Raw genomic sequence first — 27089 nt, 5'->3', positions numbered from 1 at the left:
CCTAACCCACTGAGCCACCCAGGCGCCCCTGTAAGAGCTATTTTTAAAAGAGGAACGTGAGACATATACCAAGGACTGTTCTGACATTCAACATTTATATGCTTTGCAGTATTATTCCAATGCAGAAAAACAGAAGTCAAGATATAAACAATGACTTAACTCCATGCACTCAAAATAAAGAACAATGTCTGGGTTTTGTTTTGTTTTGTTTTAAATTCTGTACTATAAAACCCTAACTTTTAAAAGCATTAAGGAAATAGGGGTCTTTATAGCAGAATGGCAAAAAGATAGACCATATTTTATTTCAGATAAAAACTTGTGTCTAATAGATCGATGGAACAGGATAGAGAGTCCGGAAATAAACCCAAGCTTACATGGCCAATTGACAAAAGAAGCACGAATATACAATAGGGAAAAGACAGTCTTTTCAATAAATGGTGCTGGGGAAACTGGACAGCTACATGCTGGGTGAATCTGGACCGTTTCCTTACACCACACACAAAATTAATTCAAAAGGGATTAAAGGCCTAAATGTGAGAACTGAAACCATAAAACTCCTAAAACACAGGCAGTAATCTCTTAGACATCAGCCTAACCAACATATTTATGGATATGTCTCCTCAGGCAAGGGAAACAAATGCAAAAATAAACTACTAGGACTATACCAGAATGAAAACTTTAGCACAGCAAAGAAAACCATCGACAAAACAAAAAGGCAACCTAGCGAATGGGAGGTGTTTGCAAATGATATATCTGATAAAGGGTTAATAGCCAGAATATATAAAGAACTTCTACAACTCAACACCAAAAAACAATCTGATTAAAAACTGGATAAAGCTGCCTGGGTGGCTCAGTTGCTTAAATGCCAGACTAGATTTTAGTTCAGGTCATGATTTCAGGGTCATGAGATCAAGCCTCCCATGGGGCTCCATGCTGGGTGTGGAGCCTGCTTAAAATTCCCTCTCTTCCTCTCCCTCTGCCCTTTTCCACCCTAATTTTTAAAAATGGATAGAGGACCTGAACAGACATTCTCCCAAAGAACATATACAGGTGGCCAAGAGACACAGGAAAAGATGCTCAACATTGCTAATCATCAGGGCAATGCAAATCAAAACCACAATGACGTATCATACACTAGAAAGAATGGCCAGTATCAAAAAGACAAGAAATGACAAGTGTTGGCAAGGATGTAGAGAAAAGGGAATCCTCAGACACTACTGGTGCAAAAGTAAATTGGTACAACTACTATGGAAAATAGTATGGAGGTTCCTCAAAAAATGAAAAATAAAAGTATCCTAAAGAAAACTGAAAAAACAGGGCGCCTGGGTTGCTCAGTTGGTTAGGTGACTGCCTTCGGCTCAGGTCATGATCCCAGAGTCCTGGGATCGAGTCCCACATCGGGCTCCCTGCTCCATGGGGAGTCTGCTTCTCCCTCTGACCTTATCTCATGTTCTCTCTCACTGTCTCTCTGTCAAATAAATAAATAGAATCTTAAAAAAAAAGAAAGAAAGAAAGAAAGAAAACTGAAAACAAACAAACAAACCCTATGACCCCAGTAATCCTACTGCTGGGATTTACAACGGCCAAGATACAAAAGCAACTCATCTCCTGTCCATCAGGAGATAAATGGATAAAGAAATGTCACACACACACACACACACACAGATGCACAAACACTGGAATATTACTCAGCCACAAAAAAGAATGAAATCTTGCCATTTTGCAACAACATGAATGAACCTAGAGGGCATTACGCTAACTGAAATAAATGAGACCCAGAAAGACAAATACCATATGATTTCACTTACATATGTATAATCCAAAAAACAAATTAAACAGTCTCTCAAGTACAGAGAATTGGTGGTTGTCAGAGGGGAAGTAGGAAAAATCAGTGAAACAGGTGAAGGGGATTAAGAGGTACAAACTTCCAGTTACAAAATAAATAAGTCAAGGAAATGAAAAGCAGGGCATAATAATAATAATAATAATAAAAATAATACTGTAATAATGTTGTATGGAGACAGATGGTAACTACACATCATGGTAAGCACTGAGAAACATTTAGAATCGTCAAATCACTATGTTGCCCGTCTGAAACATAACATATGCCAACAACATATCAATAATTTAAAAATTATGTATAAATTACTTTACCTTAGATAATTTTGACACATTGTCAATTGAGTATATTAAAACATAAAGTTGGTATAATAAACTCATGAGAGGAAATACGGTTAAGTCACACAGTCTTAATTCTATGTTTAATTACTCAAATTAGTTCTGAAAGTTCTGTGCTGCTGTTTAGGTCATCACACCAAAATAATTACTCTCTTCTATGACCGGATTCCTTCACCAAAATGAAATGATTTCAAAAAATGGCTGGGAAAACAACTTCAAACAATTATGAAGTAAAAAGTGCTCTACAAATGAAGAGATCTCCTAACCAATGAATTCAATGTTGTGGTGTACATTATCACAAAAGGAGGCTACTGAGCCTAACTCCATAAATACATATTTATAGGTGTGAGGAAGTATTTTTAAGATAATTTTAAAGGCTCTACATTAATTTCTGGATAACATGAGGTAGATAGCTATGGAATATTTGATAAGAGAATTACTCCAACTCAACAATGGCTGACTAAGAGAAAGCAAAAAGTGGCAAATCTTTGTTTCTTCAAGAGTATACTCTTACACGTGACCGTTATTATTTGAACTGAAAAGTTATTATGTTAAAATCTAAATAAATTAACTAAGTGAAAATTTCAAGATAAGATCTCAAGGAAATTACTAAGATGGAGAATACTGGAAAAAAAACAAAAAAAAAACAAAAAAAACTCCTTAAAGGAGAGACCACCAACTCTTTCATCCTGGAGGTAGGCAGAGGAAAGAACTGGTACAAAGGTGAAGTTCATGCATACACGCGTGCGCGCACACACACACACACACACACACACACACACAACTTAAAAGAAAAAACAGTGATCTGCAGAAGCTCTGATGTACAGTTGGCATGAATTAAAAATAGTTATGTGAACAACATCAATGAGGAAAGAGAATCCAAAGATATTTTTTTTAAAGGAGAAAATATACATAGGAGAGAAAGACAAGGAAGACCGCTATTCAAACCACTATTGGTAGGATGGGTGTAGATTAGATGTCAGGGGACAAGTTTTGAGCCCCAGCTTGGTGCCAGCCTGGCTGTGTATAATTTCACAAGTTCACTTCTCTAAGTCAGTTTCCTCACTTGTAAAAGGAGAACACTGGATACATGACAGTTAGAATCTGTTTCCCCAACTCCAAAATCCTGTAACTAAATTTGACAGAGTATGTTGAGTCAAATTTGTCATTAATTTCTACCAAAACATTCAGAAAACCACTATAAAAAGTAGGGAATGATGGAAGTTAATTCAAAACACAGCACTGGTAATGAAAAAAGATGCACACTATGGTCACAAATATGGTATAATTTTAGTTAGTGATGTCTTTTAAGAACTCATTAAAAGGCAATGACTACACAAGATCTAATTTCCTGGGTATTCTACCATCGAAACAGAACATAAAGTATTTATGACATGTGCCCTTTTTTTTTTAATACAATGAATCTTAAAACAACTTTTTTTTTCTTTTGCCATTTTTAGATTGCATCAAAAGACATGTCAGGGACTATTAGTTGAATTAAAATCACTAGAATAGTTCTGGTTTAAGATAGTGGAATGTAATTAATTATACTAAAAGAGCTTCTGATTTGACCAACAAGCTAAGTATTTACTTTTAGGAAAGAGAAATAAATGTATTTATAGTGAATGCAAGGCAATAAATAAATGATTTCATGAATAATGAGCAAGCTACCTTATCAGAATCCAATCCCATTTTTAACTATTTTATAATACAGCTAAGTATTATACTAATCATACCAATTACCGCAACACCATCATCATGTTCAAAGTACCTACAAAATACATTCAGTGCACTCAAGATAGATTAAACTGATATGGTTCCTGGCTCCTTGTGTCTTATTACTTCCTAAATACTATTAGGCATTAAGAATAGATTTTTCCATGCATCATGCATAGAACTAAACAGTCCCTGAGCAGCACAGTAAGCATAGCACGTAAGGCAATTAAAAGTGCAATGGAAGAGAAGTGGACAGAGAAACTTGCTAAAAAATCAAAATATATTGTAAAAGGAAAAAAAAAAATTCATCAGCCAACACATAATTTTACTCTGCATAGATTGGTACTTTAAAAGTCTATTTTAAGCATCACAGTAATTTAAATGGTTCAAACAGGAGTCCCGAGGAAATCACTTCTTAAAGACTATTTTTTTCTCTTATCCCTTTCTAGTCTCTCACTAGATATCTTCCTTGGATATTAGATCTGTTGCTTGAATGTTTTATCTCTTGAAAATTTTTTGTCATGCTGTAATTGTTTCCCATTCACTCTTAGCCCAAGACGTTTTCTGGTTTTAATGGAAATAATACAAACATACCACACAATTCTTTACCTACAGGCCCCATTGTCTGGCTGAAATGTCCACTATGCAGACAACAGTACTCCAGTCACACCCTCTATCAAAACTACATTACTTGAAATATGGATATACTTCACACTATGGAACTTCACACTTAAAAATGGTTAAGATGGTCAATTTTATGTGTATTTTAAACAAAAAAAAAATTTAAGTAGAAAAATAAATTTATAAATAATAAATATCATAATATCTTCTGAGGGGAGAAGGAAACTATTTTAGTTGAAAGTTATTATGATATAGAGAAAGTTATTATGATGTAGGGAAAGTATAGACACATAAAACTTGAAAAAACTTATCTAATGTTAGTTTTGGAATTTATTTTCATTTTCCAAACAAATCATTCTCAGCCTAAGCACTTATAAAATACTAGCTGAGACTTGGGTTTCTCATTGGTGAAGTAAGAACAATAGTATAGGTTTCACAGAGTCATATGAAGCATTAAATGACACAGGTCATGAAAAGTGCTTTCTAAGTCCGTAATGGTTACTTCGTAAGTACCCTTACTGTTCTATGGTTCTCACTGTGAATATGATGAGGGAGAAGAAATCAGCAGGAAATATGGGACTGAGGAGTTAACAGTCACCATTGAGTTTACTGTGTTTTAAACTCAGCTGAGCGTATGTGATATAAACCAACAGTGCTATTGGGGCACTTGGGTGGCTCAGTGGGTTAAGCCACTGCCTTCAGCTCGAGTCATGAACTCAGGGTCCTGGCATTGAGCCCCACATCGGGCTCTCTGCTCAGCGGGGAGCCTGCTTCCCCCCTCCCTCTCTGCCTGCCTCTCCGCTTACTTGTGATCTCTCTCTCTGTCAAATAAATAATAAATAAATAAATAAAATCTTAAAGAAAAAAAAACAACAGTGCTATCAACTATTAAACCATTGGTGAGCTTATGCTTACATGGTAACATGTGAAAATGAAGAGCTGACCCTGTAACTCTCCAGATACAAAGACTTCTGCATCAGAAGAGAAGTTCAGAGCAGCATGGCATCCTCAGCCCTCTTTCTCCCTTGGAGCAGACACTGAAAGACAGGAGCCCTCTCTGGGCTGGGAGGTTTGCTGACACACACAGCTCTATCAAGGACATGGCATGCCCTGCACTCTGTAGAAAAATTCTGTTATTTCTCCTTGAATGGACAACCAATACTCTTTAGTATGCAGCATATAACATGCAGAATAAAACTTTACCAACTCTGAAACTGTACAGGAGAAAGGCCACGGAATCCTGCCGGGAAATCTAGGACACAATGTGCCATTTGTACGCTCTGGCAGTGAAGAAAGTGGACAGGTCTCTAAAAAGCTTTGGAGGACTAAACTCAAGGAATCACAAGATTCAGAAATGATCTCCAGTAAATCTTCTGAAATTGTAATAAGTATTTTTCTCTGGAAAGACAATGGGAAATTTTTTGTCATTTATCATTGTGTTAAGCCACAGTTACAAAGAATCAGTGAAAATTTCTGGTCTGAAGACTGTATTTTCACACCACTGGAGCATAGACTTAGAAGCCCAGCTCCACTCCTGACTAATTGGGTGATCTTGAGGAAATTCTTAACCTCCTGTCATCAAGTTTCCTCAGCCATAAAATGAAGATGATTACAGGAGCTACCTCATGGGGTTGTGGGGATGATCAAATCAGCTTATGTATATATCAAAGCTGTAAGCAATTCCTGACTCGAGTAAGCAGTACATAACCCATAATTATGGGCTGTTATTATCATGTGAAATGGTAGCCCTGTTTTCCAAATAAAATAGGAGAACACAAAGTTTCCCAAAGGATTTTTCATTAAAAGGAATAAAACTCAAAAGCTTAGATAGAGATACAGTTAACAGCCAATGGGGAAAAAAAAGAAGACGATGACGACGACTTGAAATAAGGACCAAGTAATCAATTTCAGGACATTCCTGTGCCTGGCATGTCCACTACCTGTTTTTCTACAAGGCATACCTCAGTTCCCTGTGAGACCCCTCTGAATCCTAAAAAGCAACCATCACAGAGGCTTAGTCTCACTTCCAGCACTGCTAAAACCATAATGTATCATACAGAGTTGTTCTCAAGTCTGTTTCCTTTAGTGTGTTCAACATATGTTAATTCATCCACTGACTCCCTACTCCCAAATGTATTTAAACTCCATGAGGACATGGAGTCTATGGTTTATTTTCTTCACTACCATATTCTCCATGTCCAGAACAGTGCCTGACATAGACAATGCTCAATATACATTTGTCAAAGATCTTTAATGTCTCTTTTCATCTGTATATAGACCATACTAGTTCATATTAAAGGACTAGTAGCTTTTTTGGAAGGAGAGAATGAGTACAGGTATAGCCACTGTGCACTCAGATTCTATTTTTTAGAATCAATGAATCATCATTTTTCAGTAACTGATAACATATTATTTTATGCCTAAGAAAGTGTGGGCATTTATATATATCTTTTATTTAGTCTTTACAACTTTATAAGGCAATTATTATTTCTATCTCAGACATGATTATCTTAGTAAATGGAGAATAAGAAAGACTAGCAAGCCTGTCAAAAGTCCTAGTAGGGAGGCACAGCCAGAATGAAAATCCTAGTCCTCTCTGACTCGTAAGTTAGTGCTGTTAACCATACTATATGCTCACAGTGCTGTATGGGTGAATGTCCTATCTGACTAAAGGAAAATATAAAAGGAACAGCTGAAAGGGAAACCAGAGCCCTAGAAAATGGTATATAAAAATCAGGCAGCCAATCCCCTTTCATGCATCATTAACAAATTAGGCCTCCGGTACCAGAAGGAGGCAGCACCACTTCCTGGCCCTTTTTGGGGAGAGCACCACCTCCTTGGATCACTGCCTGGCTCCAAATGACACCCACAAACAGGGCAGAGCAGTACAAATAACAGCCTTGGGAAAACAGGTTCTCAGGACCTGCTGGTGTTTCTGATTCAGTCTTTCTGCCCTACTGCAGGGAGAGCTATGACTGTCATCTACCAGCATGGTTCTCGATGGTGACATCAGAATCAAGGGAGGACTTCCAAAACACACTCACACCCAGAGAGGTAGGGGAAGCCTGGTGATGAAACAGCTCTGGAGAATGAGTTTCTTCTTTAGACCAACATTTGTTTTTCTTGACAGTTATTTTTCTGTTTTTAATTACATGGGAGACAGATACACAGCTAGACTGATATCCGCTAACTTCCTGGAATATGTTCAGCATTTCACAAGAGAGATGTAAATGCCAGGTTTTGCAGTAAATCTGAGCGTCTTTAAGCCTCTATTTCAGTTTTCTGTGGCTGTTTCATAAACACTAATATTTGCAGTGAAATACTCAAGAAAGGTAATAAAACAGATATACCATTTTCAGGATCTACCCCTCCTCAGCAGAAACAGTCCTTAAGAAATATTTGTTAAAAGGGGAGTCACCCTATGAGAAAGCACCAACCCGCTGATAAGCATTTGCAGCCGGCTTTCTATTCTCTCTCTCTCCATTAGAAACAATGGGGTTTGTTTTTTATTTTTTTGTGTGGGTTGTTTTTTTGTTTTGTTTTGTTTTGGGGTTTTTTTTTTTGTTTGTTTGTTTGTTTTTTTTTTTTTTGGCCAAATTCGTATTCCAGAAGAGCCATGAAATTCCCACAAAGTTCAACATCAGGCCTGACTTAAGATCTTTGGGGCCTCCTACTAACTTCATCCCCCTGCAGCTGCCTCGCTAAGGCAAGCTTTTGATCTGTACTATCTGGATTTCAAGCTGATATACACACAGCCTCTTTGATCTCTTATTAAGTGGCTTCTGGTCTCCTGATGCCTTTAGTCTTGCTGAACTGTGGTTTTTGGAAGTCAGTCATCATCCTGAGCACACTACAAACTCCACACATCAGGAGTGGGCTCCCTTCATTCACCCACTTTGCAGGCTTGAAAAGCAATCTTTAAGCCATAAGAGAAATCCCCCACTAGCCACAATCAATCCACTCCACGAACATACTACTGAGAATTATTTTTCAAATGAAGCAGCTTAAAATGATTTAAAGGATACAGAACTTTCCCATAGAGGGAAAGGAAGCAAATCCTCTGTGAAAAGAAATCTTCACCCCAGTTGGCATTGAAGCTTACAGTACTTCGATGTTAATAAAAATAAATGTGGATAGGAATCAGGGATGGGCACTGAATAGCCTTTACCAGTCCCAAGTTCCACGAAGCTAAGGTGACCTTTAAATGCAGATGTGTGGTTTGTTCAACAGCAAGCTATATATTTGTAAGAACATGGACACTACCATTAGTAGAGATTGACACCATTTTTCTTACTCTTACTGTATTAATCCTACATGGGTGAAATGAACCCAAAGAACTCCTTTTAAAAAAGGAGGGGATGCCTGGGTGGCTCAGTGGGTTAATTGGCTGCCTTCAGCTCAGGTCATGATTCCACGGTCCTAGGATAGAGCCCCGCATCGGGATCCCTGCTCGGTGGGGAGCCTGCTCTCCCTCTCCCTCTGCTGCTGCCCTGCTTGTGCTCTCTCTCTCTCTCTAACAAATAAATAAATAAAATCTTCTGGGGTCGGGAGGGACAAAAACAACAACAAAGTAAAAAACCAGCCCAGATACTGGTGTCCATGTTAATGAACATGAAAATGTACATAGAGTAACCCGCAACACATGATTGTCCTCCGTGTCTTAGATTCTGGAAATAGTATAGGTTTGTATTTGCTGTTCTAATATTACTACTATATGCTAAAATTATGTTAATACCTATCTATCTCTGTATCTTAGATTCTATGAATGAATTGGCTAACAGGAACATAACGGTATTAGGCTTCCACAAGTTAGTAAACACTGTGTACTGGCAGTAGCATCCATCAAAACTAGCAAAAATTAAAACCCTCAATTTCTTCCATTTATAAACTCAATTTTCTGATAACCAAGATTAAAACTGGCAGAAGAAATAGGAATAGAGTTTTGGGGACTAATAGCATTATCTGAATATAAACCATTTATGCCCTCTTAGTTACAAAGATCAATAAATTAATTACTGCCAATATAAAGCTGAAACAAAGGGATAGTTATATAGTGCTATCACTTAATCTGTCCATATTATGGAAAACCATTAGCAAGTTCATGAATTAGGTACCTGCTTACACACTGTTTTTCAAGAGAATTATCTAATTAAAGAAATGACACTACGTAAGAAGGCATCAATTTTAAATATACAAGTCTCACAAATGTTATACTTAAGCAAACTGGTAAAAATGTACCAAAATTTAAAAGACATGTGATAAGCAATTCTAGGAACTCATCACAAGGATTATTTCCACCTTTTTACAAAAGAGTAGGACAAAGATCTCCAATACAGCTTCATATGAAATACCCACTAACTGGGTACAGGAGATTGGTTAAATAAATTATCGTACATCAACAATAACATACTATGCAGTTAGGGCGCCTGGGTGGCTCAGTTGGTTAAGCAACTGCCTTTGGCTCAGGTCATGATCCTGGAGTCCCAGGATCGAGTCCCACATCGGGCTCCTTGCTCTGCGGGGAGTCTGCTTCTCTTGCTGACCTCTCTCTACTCTCATGCTCTCTCTCTCTCTCAAATAAGTAAATAAAATCTTTAAATATATAAATATATATATATATATATATACTATGCAGTTATTAAAATGAGTTACTATTAAAAAGAATAGAATAGCTCTATAAATACCAAAATTAAAGAACATATAATTGAGATAAAAGTAAGGTGTTTAAGTATGTATGACATAATCCATTTATGTGTAAAAAATTTTAAAAAACCATTAAGCAACAAAAAAATATTACTTTTGTAACTGTGCATGTATAATATCTGAGAGGACATACAAAAAGAAAAAACAGGAGTTTTTATCTAGGAGAAGTGAAGGACTATGGTTAGAGGTAGATTTACTTTTCACAGGATAAATTTATATACCTTTGAATTTTTATGCATATGTATGTATTACTTATTTTAGATTTATTTTTATTTTTATTATTTTTTTAGAGAAGGAAAGAGAGAGAGAATCTCAAGCAGGCTCCACACCCAGTGCAGAGCCCAACATGGGCTCGATCTCACAACCCTGAAATCATGACTTGAGGCAAAATCAAGAGTTGGACACTTATCCAACTGAACCACCCAGGTGCCCTTTACTATGTATTTTACAAACATTTGTAGGAGTGCTTCTCTGGCTCAGTCAGTGGAACATGTGCCTCTTGAGCTCGGGGTTAGTGAGTTCTAGCTCCCTGCTGGAAGTAGAGATTACTTAAAAATAAAACCTTAGGAAAAAAAAAAAAGACATATATACATAAATTTCTAATGAGCAGAGAAAGTCATTCTTCTGCACATACGATAAGAAAAAAGTCAATTTTTAGGGACGCCCGGGTGGCTCAGTTGGTTAAGCGGCTGCCTTCGGCTCAGGTCATGATCCCAGCGTCCTGGGATCGAGTCCCACATCGGGCTCCTTGCTCATCAGGGAACCTGCTTCTCCCTCTGCCTCTGCCTGCCATTCTGTCTGCCTGTGCTTGCTCTCTCTCCCCGTCTCTCTCTCTGACAAATAAATAAATAAAATCTTTAAAAAAAAAAAAAAGTCAATTTTTAAATCCACATATATAGGGGCGCCTGGGTGGCTCAGTGGGTTAAAGCCTCTGCCTTCGGCTCGGGTCATGATCCCAGGGTCCTGGGATCGAGCCCTGCATCGGGCTCTCTGCTCAGCAGGGAGCCTGACTCCCCCTCTCTCTCTGCCTGCCTCTCTGCCTACTTGTGACCTCTGTCTGTCAAATAAATAATAAAATCTTAAAAAAAAAACCCACATATATAAAATACAACTTTTTAGATGTTTTTAAAAGTGTTTATTTAATGGAATTAGGAAGGAGTCCAGCAAAAACTGCACACTAAGTTTTTCTCAGAAATAGTAAGGCATACCATATCCAAGACTTAGCAATACTACAATCTTTTATATCATACTATTTGGGCTTTATAACCCATTTTTTCTGTTAAGAAAAATAAATCGTGGAGCAAGATAGCAGAGGAGTAGGAGACCTAAATATCATCAGGTCCCAGGAGTTTAGCTGGATAGTTATCAAACCATTCTGAAGAGCTACAAGAAAAATAAATTGCTGTTTTGCTTTTTTTTTAATGGGGAAGAATATTTTCACTATTGTTCTTAGTGAGTCATCATTCGTCTTTGGTCTTTCAAACAATTTTTAAAAAATATTACTAACAGTATTTATGTATGAATCACGTCTCAATGGCTACACTATAATGCTTTCTAATTTTTATCTATCTTGGTGTCAGAGATAAACTCAAAAGTCTTTTAAAAATATCTGCTTCGGCAAAAATTGAGTCTGTCTATATCAGGAAGGGAGAAATGAGAATGGGGATGTTGGAGGGAAGAGAATTATTGGTTAATAAATTTTACCTTCTAAATCACTAAAATTCAAAAGTATTAAGAATGGCAATATCATGGCTAATGTTCAAAAATTGGCTAATGTCAAACATTTCCAGTGAATTATAATCATGAGGGGTTATTCAAAGTTCAACATAAATCAAAACACCAGAAAATATCCACTTGCTATGTTTAATATATAAGGTCAACCCAAGGTGAAATCCAGACAATTCTAAATTTATTTTAAGCTTTTTGGTTTAAATTAAAAATCAAAGACTCACACTACCTAATAATTGCTTCATTATTGAACACTAGCCCACAACAAATTAGTTGCATTAATTTAGGATTCTTAAATTTGTAATTATTTTCATTTGAAGCAATAAATAAACACTAGCTCTTACACAATGCATCTGAACATACTATGTTAATTTTTAATATTTACTAAACTTTCACATAAGCATTAAAAATGAGAAAACTATCTAGCAGCTTGTGCTTAAGATACGGAATTTTTTTTACAAGCTGGAAAAACAGGAAGATCTGCTGTAATAAATTTAGTACAAAAATCTTCTGTAATAAAATGCACTCATGAGGAAAGGAGCAACATAATATGGTAGTTAAAAGCACAGATTCTGGGGACGCCTGGGTGGCTCAGTTGGTTAAGCAGCTGCCTTTGGCTCAGGTCATGATCCCAGCGTCCTGGGATCGAGTCCCGCATCGGGCTCCTTGCTCATCAGGGAGCCTGCTTCTCCCTCTGCCTCTGCCTGCCACTCTGTCTGCCTGTGCTTGCTCTCTCTCCCTCTCTGACAAATAAATAAACAAAATCTTTAAAAAAAAAAAAAAAAAAAAAAAAAAGCACAGATTCTGGGAGCTGACTGCTTGATTTCAAATTGTAGTTCTGCCAGATACTAGCTGTGTGAACTTGGACTAGTTACATAACATCTCTGTGTTTCACGTTCCTCACCTCAAAAATGAGGATAATAATAATAGTACCTGCTCCACAGGCTTCTTGTGAAGGATACATAAAATAATCAGAACAGTGGCCAGCAAACTGTAAACACTCAATAAATGTTATTATGCTATTAGTATTGAATTTGTAAGTTTTAGTGTTAATATTAGGATTAGTATTAGTAATATTCCATGGAATAAAGACATTTACACATAATCAAGACAACAAGAACTAAAGCACAATATGAAAACCATACCTAGAAATTGGCAAGAAATTATACTATAAAAAGTTATAACCAAATTTCTGAAGTCATGTATTGCTTAGAAACAGATTACCTAGTTAAGCCATAATAATCATGTTCTTGATAAATTATGCACATCGCTGTTTTCCATAACACTGTCCTGTAAGGTATGACATTATAGTGACCAATGAGCCTTCTACATATTTTTTTTAAAGATTTATTTATTTATTTGACAGACAGAGATCACAAGTGGACAGAGAGGCAGGCAGAGAGGGGTTGGGGGAAGCAGGCTCCCCAATGAGCAGAGAGCCCGATGTGATCCCAGGACCCTGGGATCATGACCTGAGCTGAAGGCAGAGGTTTTAACCCACTGAGCCACCCAAGTGCCCCCAATAAGCCTTCTAATACAGCACACATATAGGGCAGGATATTAACGAGCCACTACATGGAGCAGTACGTAGAAATATTTGTGACTAATAAATATTCTATCTTCATTCAAATCAGAGCCAATAATGTGATGATCACCTTATCCTAAAATCTAATGAGGTGGCTTACCATCTGAATCATATTTACTGTAACACAAAAACTGCGTAAACCATAGTTTACTAGGTTATAGTAAATATGATTCCCTGCTGCTTTCTCCTTTTCCTTTGCCCCAATCTATTTTAAATGCCTTTCATGAAAAGGAATTTTCAGTTTGCTCTTTGCTCTTTGAATTTTCAGACTTTCGCCTGTCTCGCCACTCCACAGTTCCATGGCCAATTCAAGATCCTTTATCTGCTCGCTCATCTTTCCCTAAGGTTCAGTTCAATTTATGTGAAAAGCAAACTGCCGGCCCATAATCCAAAACTGCATAATTCACCTATGGTTTATCAGGAGTTGGCTCCATTTTAGAATGTAATTTTACAATTAAATTTAGATGTCACTAAGCAAAAGTATCTACTTACTAATTTTCTGGATCTAACCGGATAGCTGAGAATTAAGTGTTCAAATATATTGTAGTATGGCTATAACTTCAAGGACAATAACCAGACTTCTGTAGTTTATTTTCTAAATTGGATGATTATCAATATTCACACACCCATAGTAATGTAAACATTTCCCATTTCTTTACACATTAACTTAATTAATCCAAAACAATCCTTTGAGCTAGACATTATCCCCATTTTATAGATGAAGAAATTGCATAAGCACCAATGAAACAGATGCTGTATGTAATTTTGTCAGGTTCTTGAGGAAGTTCTACTAATCTAGAGAAAAATGAGTTAGTGAGAAATTAATATTGCTAAGTAAATTTTCAGTCTCTTCAATACTGCTAATGCAGCCCTTTACAACCTGGAAGCTCTCCCACTCTCCTAAAACTTTCTCCCTGCGGCCAAAATGTTTCTAGAGTATTCTTACTCTAAATGTGCTAAGGGGGAGAAAGGGGATGTGGGTGGATCTGCACTGGCCCTCTTCAGCTACCTAATAAATTCATACAGGATGCATCAAATACAGTAATAGCCAGGAACATGGCCTTTCACGACTTTTGCTAAACCTTCACCTGCCCTTGCAAAAAAAAATTTTTTGAACTTTAGAATTTATTACCTAATTACAACAAGGGACAATATAACCAATTAATTAACTTGCCCAAAACCAAATTTTAAATTATGTTTATGTGTCATCTAAATGTCACAGTGTTCAACAGTTCTACATGCCACTGACAAATGCTGAAAATGTGAATACAATTATAAGTAAATGTACTTAAGACTGACTAAAGAAAAAAATTCAGTTTAAGATTGAATGTTTCTTCTTCCAAGGTTTAGCTATAGAAGTAAATAAATTGAGTGCTTTAATATGAATCAAAGTAGCATTTCAGAAATCAAATATTTTTCTATCAGTCCTCTGAGAAGCACAAAGGCAAAATTACTTTATATAATTTGTGTAGAAATAGTATATATAATGATCATTATGAGGAAGATACGAGTAGGGGGGAGAAACCTAGAATTTTATAAAAAAATAAAATTTTAAAAAACCAAAGTATGCCTCAAGGCATACCTGTAGGAGTACAATGAAGAAAAAAATTTTCTATATTTGGAACTATGTTTGTTTTTTTTTTTTTTAAGTATAAAGCTTAGAACTGATAAAAGAATTCTTCTGTTAACTAGAGGTTAATTTAAACTCTTAAGGACTCTCAACTTTTTCTTTCTCTCCTTTACTGAAGTTTGTTTTTGTTTTTATTTCTAAAGCACTTCACTGCTTTAACACGGGAAATATTCAAAATATAAAACTTGCACATAATGTCATTCAAGAGGGTAAGAGCAACCATTATATTATATAAGAATGCAAATATAGATAGGGGGAGGGGAAAAAAAGAATGCAAATATAGATAGATTCTAATCATAATGGAAATGTAGCTGAATATCTAATACTTCATATGAAAAGAGTTTTCTAAACTAAATCCTATAATCAAAATGGTTAAAAAAAAAAACCTCATTGAATGCGTTCATTCACTTCCAGTTAATTTTAGCTGACCTAAACTTTATTCAATCATTCTGCAAATACTTATTTATCATTTATCATGTGGTAGATAATAAGGGTACATTGGGGAAGAAAAATTGAGATGGTACCTACAACTTGTTTTATATGCCCTTATATTTTTTAATAGTTTTTTTAATTTTTAATTTTCTAAAATAGTTTCAGTGGTAGAGCTCAGTGATTCATTAGTCTTATATAATAATCAGTGCTCATTACATCATGTGACCTCCTTAATGTCCATCACCCAGTTACCCCATCCCCCTATATGCCCTTATATTAATCAATATAGAAACTTCTGGAATCTTACAGGATTGGTACTTCTTAAAAGTATATCCCCAAATACGCATTATTTACAATCAGCAAATCATAATTCAGTAAAATTTCCAAAGAAAAGTTCTAATAACACAGAGTTATCTGGCACAGAAATATGCCAGCAAAAATGAACAATCTATTTCAGTAATCTTAAATCATACTACCTAAATATGGAATTTAATGTTCTTACATAATGGTCAAAGTATTTTTCTTTTAATCTGTTCCCGAATGCCTTATTATATTAAAAAATTGATTTTTATACCACTTGGCATTTTATGTGCTTTGATAGAGTACATTTTGCTTTATTAAACCACAATGTGTTTAGGCAGCACTAAAGTATTAAAATATGCATCTTAAAAGTGAAGAGGTTTTTTGCCAAGTTTTAAATTCCCCATAATAATCAGAAGGTCTAAAAATACTGTAAACCAGTAAATTGATACAACATACAGATGTCCTATTGTGATCTTTCAAACACAACCCCCCAAATGCATTAGTGACATTAGCTATAATTGGTGTACACATAAATACATAAATAGTATGTGGTCTGTGTTAAATATAAATATATAATTTCATAAAGAACATTTCTACTTAATCAAGCTCATTGAGATCAACCAATGAGCAAAACAATAAAAACCTTCGTGTGAAGGGGAGAGAGAAGAGTAAGAGTTGGGAACTACTCTAATGTGGATGGGTTTCTTTCTGGGGTAATGAAAGGGTTCTAAAATTAGACTGTGGTGATGGTTGCACAACTCCAAATATACTAAAAACAACCAAACAGCATGCTTGACATGCATGAATTTTACAAATTTTATGATATGTGAAATATATCTCAATAAAAATGGGAGGGACAATCCCTCCATAAAAAAAAAAAAACTCTTCAAACTCCAGTCTCTAAAAGCGTCCATGGGCATAAAACTATTGCTTCCCTCCCTGTTCAATTACTGTATCACCCCCCCCCCCAGTTTATTCACTAGGAAAGCTACCAAATGCAAAGGTAACAATGTAAATTATAACACCTGTCTCTGGGTGGTAGAATTAGATATCAAATCATTCTGTTTTCCCTAGTGGGTGCCTTCAATAATTACTACTTCACATACCTTTAAAACAAATCTCTCCAAAAACTCAATATAGATTATTATACCTGGTAATCCAGGATGCTGAATCCCAAGCCTTTATGATCTTTTACCAGTTCAACAATCTTGACTTCAGGAGACCATAGTGCTAATTCCCCATCATCATCTTCTTCAGTACCAACTTCTACACTGTGGTCAGCCTGAAACACCAAAGAAGATAAATGCTTCAAAACATTGTCCTTTCAATTCTGGAAAGAATTAACATCTCAGGAATCTCACAGCTTCTCCAACTAGGAATTCTTTGGCATGCATACTTTATCTTTTTAATTTTTTCAGAAGGGCATGCACTGGGGCACACACACTCTAGTATAAGACCTTCATGAAAATTCAAGTACTTCAAAATGCAGACTGTTCATACAGTTTGGATTTTTTAAAATGTAAAGTACTTGTTTCGTTCAAAATATTAACACTGACCTCTTAGACTTCAATGAGTCCCATTAGAAGCATAAAAGGAAAAATATGCAATTTAAGAAAAAAAATGAAAAAAATCATACAAAGTCAAAGCTTGTAAGATATTTAAGTAGCAATACCTGAATTTATAATTACAGTGAAAGAAAGATGCCAACAGAGAGAGAGGATAGGACAAGACACAAAAGAAACCACTTCTGTTGGCTCCTAGAAGTTTTCAAGAAAAAGTTCACTAGAAAAATAAAGGAAAAAATCTAAGTCCTTGGGAATTGTCTAAGTCTAAAAACTGGTTAAAAAAAAAAAAAATCACTGAGTTGAAATAACGAAAATCTCATCTTGGAGGATGTAAGTTAGCAAAACTATCCAATAGTCCTTGGTTATTTTCCTTGACTTCATACCTCCAATCCCCCATTCTAGGCTCCCCACTCCTTTCAGGGAGAGTCACTGCTATGGGGAATTCTAGGAAGCTAAATGACAGTGAGTCAATGAGTTGCCTACACAGAAGAAGAGCTGCTTCAACCTTCAGTTTTTAGTACTACTTATTGTGTGTTCATATGATTAATTGTCCTCAAAATACCGTGAACTTCTGTCTGAAGCACAAAGGTTATCTTCGTTTTCTTTGCAGCCCTAGCAACTAACAAAATGACAGGATAGAATGGAAACCCTGTGTGGGCTACAATGGGGTTTACCAATAGCTATCCACTCAGCCCACAATAGATCCTGGCTCAGAGTCGGCGCTTGATACATATTTGTCCAAAACATTAACAAATCATCCATCTTTGACTGCATATCCCTTGGGAATTTTTTTTCTTTAAAGATCTTATTTGTTTGAGAGAGAGCAGGAACGAGAGAGAGAACACAAGCAGGGGGAGGGGCAGAGGCAGAGGGAGAAGCAGACAGACCACCAAGCAGGGAGCCGAACATGGGACCCGATCCCAGGACCCTGAGATCATGACCTGAGCCAAAGGCAGATGTTTACCCAACTGAGCCACGCAGGCGCACCGCTTAGAACTTTTAAAATAAAATTACAGGCTAAATAATAATTTTTACAAGTAGCCTTCTTAAAAGTCTGGGTGCTCTCAGTAAATAAAATCAAAGTGCATCATTCCTAGGAACTTAATTTTGAGTGACTTGCATAAGAAAATCCATTTAATGAAATCAAAAGGAGGGACCCTTCTAATATGGAAGAGTAAAGCACCATAGCAAGTACAAAAACATTTTTAAAATTAGGGTTGGTCCAGATCTCAAAACTGTCCCCACAGGACATGGAAAGTCAATACTCAATCCATGGTGGATTGAGTCTAAACATAGTAACAATTTCTGGGTTCTTGAATTACAAAACTTGAAATTAGTGGGATGTTCTGGATCAATAACCTTTGTATATATCAGCCTGATGTGAGGACATGGTATTCATAAAGAAAACATTATACCTTCCAATAAAAAGTAAAGTTCCTATAGCTAATACAATATGATTGATGTTTTACTGGGGCATTTAATACCCTCACTGAGTAATGAGCATTAGAATTCTGGCTGAGCTGCCTAACCAGATAAGGTTTAAGAACCTAAGATGAAACGGGGATAAATGGGGAAAAAAAAGAAAGAAAAGAAAAGAAAGCCAGGATTTTGAGAAACTGCACATACTTATAAAACCAAAGTTTATAGAAATTTCAAGGCATCCAAGGTATATATATATTATACTCCAACCTAAAATATATCACTTTGATACAATCAATTGTGCATAACTCCTGTATTTACAAAATGGAAAGCAATCAACTAATGGGCAGCAAGGTTGACATTTAGAATAATTCAAAGCTGTTGTTTACCCATTGTGGTAAAGGATGACTGATGGGAGCATTGAGTCAGCAAGCTGGGTGATTTACACACCCTGTAAGATTAGATTAAAGGTATTTTTATTAATCTTTAGAGGTAAGCCCTCATCCACACTGAATTTTAGTAAAGGTACTAAGAATCACAAAAGTGATATTCAAGATCCTTCCTTGAAATATGTTTTACTGAAGATAAACATTAAGGAAAAAAAAAAGATTCTCAATCAATAAAGGACTAAACAATTCCTATACACCCAGTATAGAATAAAAACACTGTGAGAGACAAAATAATTTTAAGATATGACTCTGCTCACAGGGGTGAGTTTTCTTGCAAAAGCAAGCTTAATACACATGAAAGTATCTGTGACCCTGAGACAGGGTCTTATATACTTCAGGAGATTAGGAAACAAAGACAGCTGGACTGGAAGAGTCAAGAGCTATAGGAGACCTCTCCTGAGCACTTCTCATCGGCAAGGCACTGCACTAACAGCTGGGCACGTATTACTTCATTTCCTTCTCGTACAAACTGAGGAGGGCAGGAAGGACTATAAGTATCCCCAATTTTCAAAGAAAGAATATGGAGCCTGGGTGGCTCATTGGGTTAAGCCTCTGCCTTCGGCTCAGGTCATGATCTCAGGGTTCTGGGATCGAGCCCTGCATTGGGCTCCCTGCTCAGCGGGGAGCCTTCTTCCCCCTCTCTCTGTGCCTGCCTCCCTGCCTACTTGTGATCTCTCTCTCTGTGTCAAATAAATAAATAAAATCTTAAAAAAAAAAAAAAAAGAATATGAACAGAAAGTCAAGTTATTTGCTCATTTGCTCAAAGATTCACAATCATTAAGTGGTAGAGGCACGATTATCTTGAAACTCAGACTACAGGCAAGGAAACAGAAGACTGTGCATCTAAACTAGTGTTAATGGGGCGCCTGGGTGGCTCAGTTAGTTAAGGGTCTGCCTTCAGCTCAGGTCATGATCCCAGGGTCCTGGGATTGAGCCCCAGATCGGGATCCTTGCTCAGCGGGGAGTCTGCTTCTCCCTTTTCCCTCTGCTGCTTCCCCTGCTTGTACTCTGTTAAATAAATAAAATTAAAAAAAAAATAAATAAACTTAACTGGTATTAAGGAATTATAATCCGTAAGGGTCTGGAAAGGGGGGGTGGGGTAGGGCAAGGAAGTGGCATAAAAGATGAGGTTCAATTGACATAAGATGGCAAAGCACATGCTTAAAACTGTTTACATAATCACAATATTCTTTAAAAAAAAAAAAAAAAAAAAGTGTACCAAGAGCACAGAAAATGTTATTTTATTCTCTGACCTTCTGAAGGCTTTTACAGCAATTTTTACTCACTTCGAAATTGGTCATAGATCTTCATATTTCTAAGGTTCTGAAAAAGGGAAGTCCATTAGATATTCAACACTCACCAACATCTTAAACTTAAGGTGAACTGAGTTGAACTGGGAGCCTAAAGTAATGAGCCCAGGAAATTACTAAAAAAAGGTTTTCTAAAATAATAATGCATGCAGATTAATGTCACCAACATTTCAAGTAGAAGAAGAATGAAAGTTTTATGATGTGAAATGAAAAGTAACGGTTTGTAAAGCTATGTATTATTGCCTTTGAGTGCTATTCTAGTCAAAAGACGGAAAATTCTCCCCTCCTTTCATATCCAAACACACTCATCAGGGCATTCCTGATGAATCTCATTCCTGTGGGAACCATAGAATATTCCGTTAGTACCTCCATCTTGGGAAGAGGGGCTTCAGTGGTCCTTGGTTCATCCACAGAAGCTTCATCATCAAACAGTCGTCGACAGCAAACCAAGGTAAAGGGAGGAGGCACCTCTTTGAGAAAAGACACTGCTTCTCGGCGAGACTTCCCATACAGTTGCACACCATTGACCTAGAAAGACAAGGGAGAAGTCAGAATTGAGCAGCCCTGGAGAAAAAAAACAAAGTCCCATGCTCACATGGATCTACCCAAATAAAAACAGGTTTTATTTTCCCCACAAACAAAGGGTCCAAACATAACCACATTATTTTAGTAGTAACTAAAAACACTAGAAATCAAATGTATAAAAATTTAGGCTAAACCTTTACTGAATTTAGTGAAGAAAGTTTAAGATGTGTGCAGATTACAAGTGATCTAATTTCTCACACCTCCATGATTTCTCTTTTCTACCCTCCAATTCTTGAATTCTCTCATCTACTTCTACACATCTCTCCTTAAACACACTAAATATCATTATTAGCCTTCCTAAGACCATCTCCTTTTACTTTTTCATTTTATAAAAATATCACTATAGATATCAACACTAATTTTAAGGCTGTAATTAAAAACCACTCAATTTACAATGTGTAGGTAACAAAATCTAGGATACTTAACTGTCAAAATTGAGCATCATTTTTCACAATTTTCTTTCATATGCCATAAACTTTATTTTTAATTTACATTCAATTAGCCAACATAGAGCACATCATTGGTTTCAGATATAGTGTTCAATAATTCATCAGTCACGTGTAACACCCAGTGCTCATCACATCACGTGCCCTCCTTAATGCCAGGCACCTAGCTATCCCATCCCCCTACCCACCTCCCCTCCAGCATCCCTCAGTTTGTTTCCTAGAGTTGAGAGTCTCTCGTGGTTTTTCTCCGTCTCTGATGCTTCCGACCATCCTAGAAAAAGTATCCATCGAAAATAAATATATGTAAATCCATTCTATTCTTACATGTTCTGCTCGCACAGCCGTCAACTATAGGTCAACTATCGGAGGTGTGTCAGTTTTCAAACTGTTAGACGTGTGCTCCAAATGCTTAAAAGAACAAGATGATAACTACTCCTAATGCTTAGTGCTTATCACCGTGAAATTATCTAAGTTTCATGTTTTAGTGCACAGTAATAGTATTTTTGCACCAAAGATGATTTAGAAAGATAAACCTATTCTAATTTTTTATCTATGTGACTTAAGCTCCAGAAGCTCTCTCAGTTCTGACTCAACACCACTAAAAACTGATCTGCCTGCAACTCCCCAAAAGCTGAGGCATGAACATAATCCAGGCATGAACCAGTCTTTTCCCACCTGACTCCTACCTTCCTGGGAGTGTTCAGTGCATTATTAGTTGTAAAGGGCTGGCATCAATTTCTGACAGGTGCCGTGCTAATATCCAGATCACTGGTGGGGCCGACATTCCCGGGAGAAACCTGTGCACAGAATCTGTCCTTCTCAGAGAATAAGGCATTGTGGGTTTTGCAAGCATCTCAGAGGCAGCGACCTGAGCCCAAAGTCAATGATCCCTGGGAGCCACTCTCGGGCCCACAAATCCAAGCACTTAGCCGTCAGGCCAGACACCATCTCTCTGCCTCTGAATTATTTACAGAGGTATCACCGCCGAGTAAAGAGACCCATATGTGCTTCAGGGAGCTGGTCCTAGTGGAAAAGTCAGGATCGTCTCCCAAGACTTTCTGACAGATGAAAGGGATCTGGGGACAACAAGTTTAGCAGCTGATAAATGTTTTTCCTCGGAAGAACTGAAAGTCAACCTTCACTGGCCACATCACGTCCCCAGTGCCAACGGGTGCCACAGACAGAGCAAGTTCTCAAATCACCCACACGCACAGTACCCTATGCCAAGAAGCAAGCAAGTGGATGTAACCAAAGCCAAGAATTCTACCCCATACGCAAGTCTTAGTTTGTGTTTCACACTACTTCAACAAATTAGAAAATCACTTTTCAGGTTTTTATCTTGGAGTACATTTAAATATTTATTTAGCTCATTATTTATTCATTTGAATTGTCTCCAATTATTATAGCAAGTGCCTGGTAGTCCTCCTCACTGCTCTCTACTGTTAAAGGGATTGGTCACGTTTCCCATTACCAACTCCTATCTAAGAGGATTTATGGCTGCTGTAAATAGCTGCTCTGGGCTGAGACTTGGCACAATGTTCTAATGCCACAGCATATTTGTGTTTCTGGTTTTAAGTTCTAAGGAGTACACACACACATACACACACACACACACACACACACACACACACTCTTTAGGTTCAGGAGTTTATTTGGCTAACTTTAGAGAGATTTTTCTATTTCTATATTTGGCTATTCAGAATAAGCCAATTTTTATTTTAGAGTTCACAGTATTTCTTAGGCCCTCCAACTAGAGACCCTCTTAAGAGCTATCAAGTCTCAATTATTCAGACTTTGTGACTAGAAAGCACACACACATACACATTTGCAGAGTACATAATACTATACAAGTATTATCCCACCACATTACCTCATTCAATCCTCATTAGATTGTTTATGCCTTTTTACAGTAATAATACTGCCAAGATCACACAGTGAGATAACGCTTTAAAGTTTACATGGATGAGTGTAGCCACTCTGGAAAACAGTATGGAGGTTCCTCAAAAACTTAAAAATAGAGGCACCTGGGTGGCTCAGTGGGTTAAAGCCTCTGCCTTTGGCTCAGGTCATGATCCCAGGGTCCTGGGATCGAGCCCCGAATCAGGCTCTCTGCTCAGCAGGGAGCCTGCTTCCCCCCTCTCTCTGCCTGCCTCTCTGCCTACTTGTGATCACTGTCTGTCAAATAAATAAATTAAATCTTAAAAAAAAAAAAAGGAAGTTAAAAATAGAACTACCCTACAATACAACAATCACAGTACTGAGTATTTACCCAAAAAATATGAAAACACTAATTTAAAGGGATACATGTATCCCAGTGTTTATAGCAGCATTATTTTCAACAGTCAAATTATGGAAGCAGCCCAAGTGTCCATCGATTGATGAATGGAATGCATAAAGAAGATGTGGTACACACGCACACACATGCACACACACACACAGGAGTATTATTCAGCATAAAAAAGAATGGAACCATACCATTTGCAATGACACGGATGAAGCTAGCGAGTATAATGTCAAGCAAAATAAGTCAGAGAAAGACAATACCATACAATTTTGCTCGTGGAATTAAAGAAACAAAACAAACAAGGAAAGGGGAAAAAGAGATAAATCAAGAAAGAGACTCTTAATTACAGAGGACTGAGGGTTACTGGAAGGGAGGTGGGTGGGAGGACAGGTGAAATAGGTGAAGGGGATTAAGGAGGGCCCTTGTGATAAGCACAGGGTGATGCATGAATTGCTGAATCACTCTTACTGTATATCTGAAACTAATAAAACACTCTGTGTGTTAAAATAAAGCTTAAGGGCACCTGGATGACTCAGTCATTAAGCACTCTCGGTTTTGGCTCAGGTTGTGATCTCAGGGTCGTGAAATCGGGCCCTGGGTCAGGCTCCATGCTCTGCATGGAGTCTGCTGTAGAGTCTTTCCCCCTTCCCCTCCCTGCTTCTCTCTGCTTACACGCTCTCACCCCTCAGCTTACACACTCGCTCTCTCAAATAGATAAATAAAATCTTTAAGATAAAATAAAGTTTACGTTGATGATATTCCACTAGATGGTCACAAAAACATAGTGAGGCAGGCCTCTACTGATGAAAAAACAACTCTCACAACAGCTGAGTGACGTGTCAGAGGACACACTGTGAAGCTGTGGCAAATTCAAAGGCAGAGGCAGCTCTTCTGACTTCAAGCCTTTGCTTCACTCCCTATCTCCACTGTTTCCACCAGAAATCTATACTTAAGAATTAGAGTATACTACTTATTATACCACGTTCTTTTACAAGATGGAAGGCCCACAGGATCCTAGTCTTGGCTAAAGCACAGAGGACTCAGTTGATAGCCGGGGTCATGCACACTTCCTCTATATTTGCCACTAATTCTTTCTCATCTACCACCTACTGGTAGCTGAATCATCCTTTATGCCACTGATCGTACAATAAAAGTGGTTAAGATGGTAATTCTATGTTATGTATGCTTATTTTTTCTTGGAGAAAAAGTATTTTATTATTTTTTAATTGTAGTTAACAGAACACCATATATTAACTACACTGAAATTAAAATTTTTAAAAATTGTAGTGGATAGGGGCCCTTGAGTGGCTCAGTGGGTTAAAGCCTCTGCCTTTGGCTCAGGTCATGATCCCAGGGTCCTGGGATTGAGCCCTGCATTGGGCTCTCTGCTCAGCGGGGAGCCTGCTTCCTCCCCTGTCTCTCTGCCTGCCTCTCAGCCTACTTGTGATCTTTGTCTGTCCAAAAAAAAAAAAAAAAAAACAACTAAAGTTAACAACAACAAAAAATGGCAGTGGATAACCATGTCAGTTTCAGGTACACAGTACATCTATGTATATTTCTCACACACAAAAAGAGAATCAAACTGGTTTTTACTAATTCCACTTCTCTCCAAACAAAAATATCTTTCTCAATACCTAAAAACTACACATTATAGAAATGGTCTCCAATCTACAGATTATTATCTGTGATATCCATAAAGCTACGAATGTGCTCTGACAATCGAAAGAGAAAGATATGACCTCAGTACCAAAACCAAAATACAAAAACCAAAACAAAAGAAAAGCCTAAGTCATGTAGTAAAACCTAAAGGTATTATTCCACAATAAGCATCCCAGTAGGATTCCTTGAGCACTTCTAAAAATAAGCCACTTACTAGAGATTAAAACAGGACTCCCACATCTTGCCCTCTTATGCTTAGGATAAAATTTAACAACCAGTCATAGCAGCTTTCCTCTTACCTCAAAAGTCAGCCTAGAATTTTCAACACAGTTCTCTAGGTGGCCAGACACTGCTCAAAAATGCAGCTGCACCCAACAAAAACCCTATCTGCTATCCTCGTCATTTCACTTTGAGTAAACATCAACTTTAGAAAGACATCTCTACAACCAAGGCCCATGGGAGTCAAACCTTGGCTAAGGCTACGAGGTTAAGTCTATTAAACCCAAGTTAGAGCTTCTTGTGGTTCCTAACTCGTGGCAGAACCCTCTTTTACATAGCCTTCTTTAAGTCTGACCATTCTCCACATTTATTTTTTTGAGGGGCTTCGGAAGTAGTGTATTTGGGAAAAAAACAGTGAAATGGGAAGTAGAAAACATGAACTAAAGTCATCATGCTAGGAGTATATAACGTTGGGGAAAAATCAGTGCCTTATTTTCCTGTCTGTAAAATTAGCGGATTCATTGTTGTTTGTGTGTTTATGTTAGCTCTGGGACTGTCCAATCTAATAAAATATCTCAAGAAGGTCACGTCAAAGCAGAAGTGCTCTAAAATTGTTCTAGCTGAAGACAGGCTGGGGAGCCTGAGTGAGCCCACAGAGGCTGCCATGTTAGGATGTGAGTCCCAAGGAGACAATCTGAATACCAGTCAATAATACATAAGCCTGAGGTCACCCAGCTAGCCTAATTCTTATTAGAAATAACCATAAAACCTGCAGGTGAATGTGACTACATGCTGCAAACAAGGGGTAGGGATTCGTCTCTTAAAAAAGAATTTTGCTAAAAAAAAAATCCTAATTATGCTATCAAACTATAACAGGACATTAGCTCCTTTCTCAATCACTTAAATAAGCAAGCAAAAGAAAGTCTCAGGAGTCCCAAAAGATAGGAAAAATGAACTCAAACCCATTATCTATTTTATTTTATCATTATGTAGGCTGTATTTTTCTCTACCTTCATTTTATTTCATTTTCTCCAGTTTTATTGAAATAAAATTGACACATAACAGTGTGTAAGTTTAAGGTATATAATGTGATGATTTGAACTACATCTATACTGTGAAATATTCTCACAATGAAGTTAGTTAACACAGGCATTGCCCCACATGGTTACCATTTTGTGTGTTGTGTGTGTGTGTGTGTGTGTGTGTGTGTGTATGGTAAGAACATTTAAGATCTACTCTTAAAGCAACTTGGGGACT

At 37.2% G+C, this 27089-nt stretch overlaps 1 protein-coding gene across 1 annotated transcript in view; it reads right to left on the bottom strand.

The window, feature by feature from the left end:
- The window catches only part of LOC111142889 (PATJ, crumbs cell polarity complex component), a 372385-nt gene that overhangs the window by 278455 nt on the left and 66841 nt on the right, over positions 1-27089 (bottom strand). Inside the window, exons 15-16 of the mRNA XM_022496281.1 lie at positions 21006-21167; positions 17047-17178 (exon numbers count right to left, since the gene is read on the bottom strand). Coding sequence (XP_022351989.1) covers positions 17047-17178; positions 21006-21167 — 294 coding nt within the window. The remainder of the gene's footprint in view (positions 1-17046; positions 17179-21005; positions 21168-27089) is intronic.

Source organism: Enhydra lutris, unplaced genomic scaffold (assembly GCF_002288905.1).
Source record: "Enhydra lutris kenyoni isolate GAN:26980312 unplaced genomic scaffold, ASM228890v2 scaffoldscaffold9, whole genome shotgun sequence".
NCBI classification, from domain to species: Eukaryota; Metazoa; Chordata; class Mammalia; order Carnivora; family Mustelidae; genus Enhydra; species Enhydra lutris.
This window is presented reverse-complemented; position numbering and strand designations above follow the sequence as displayed.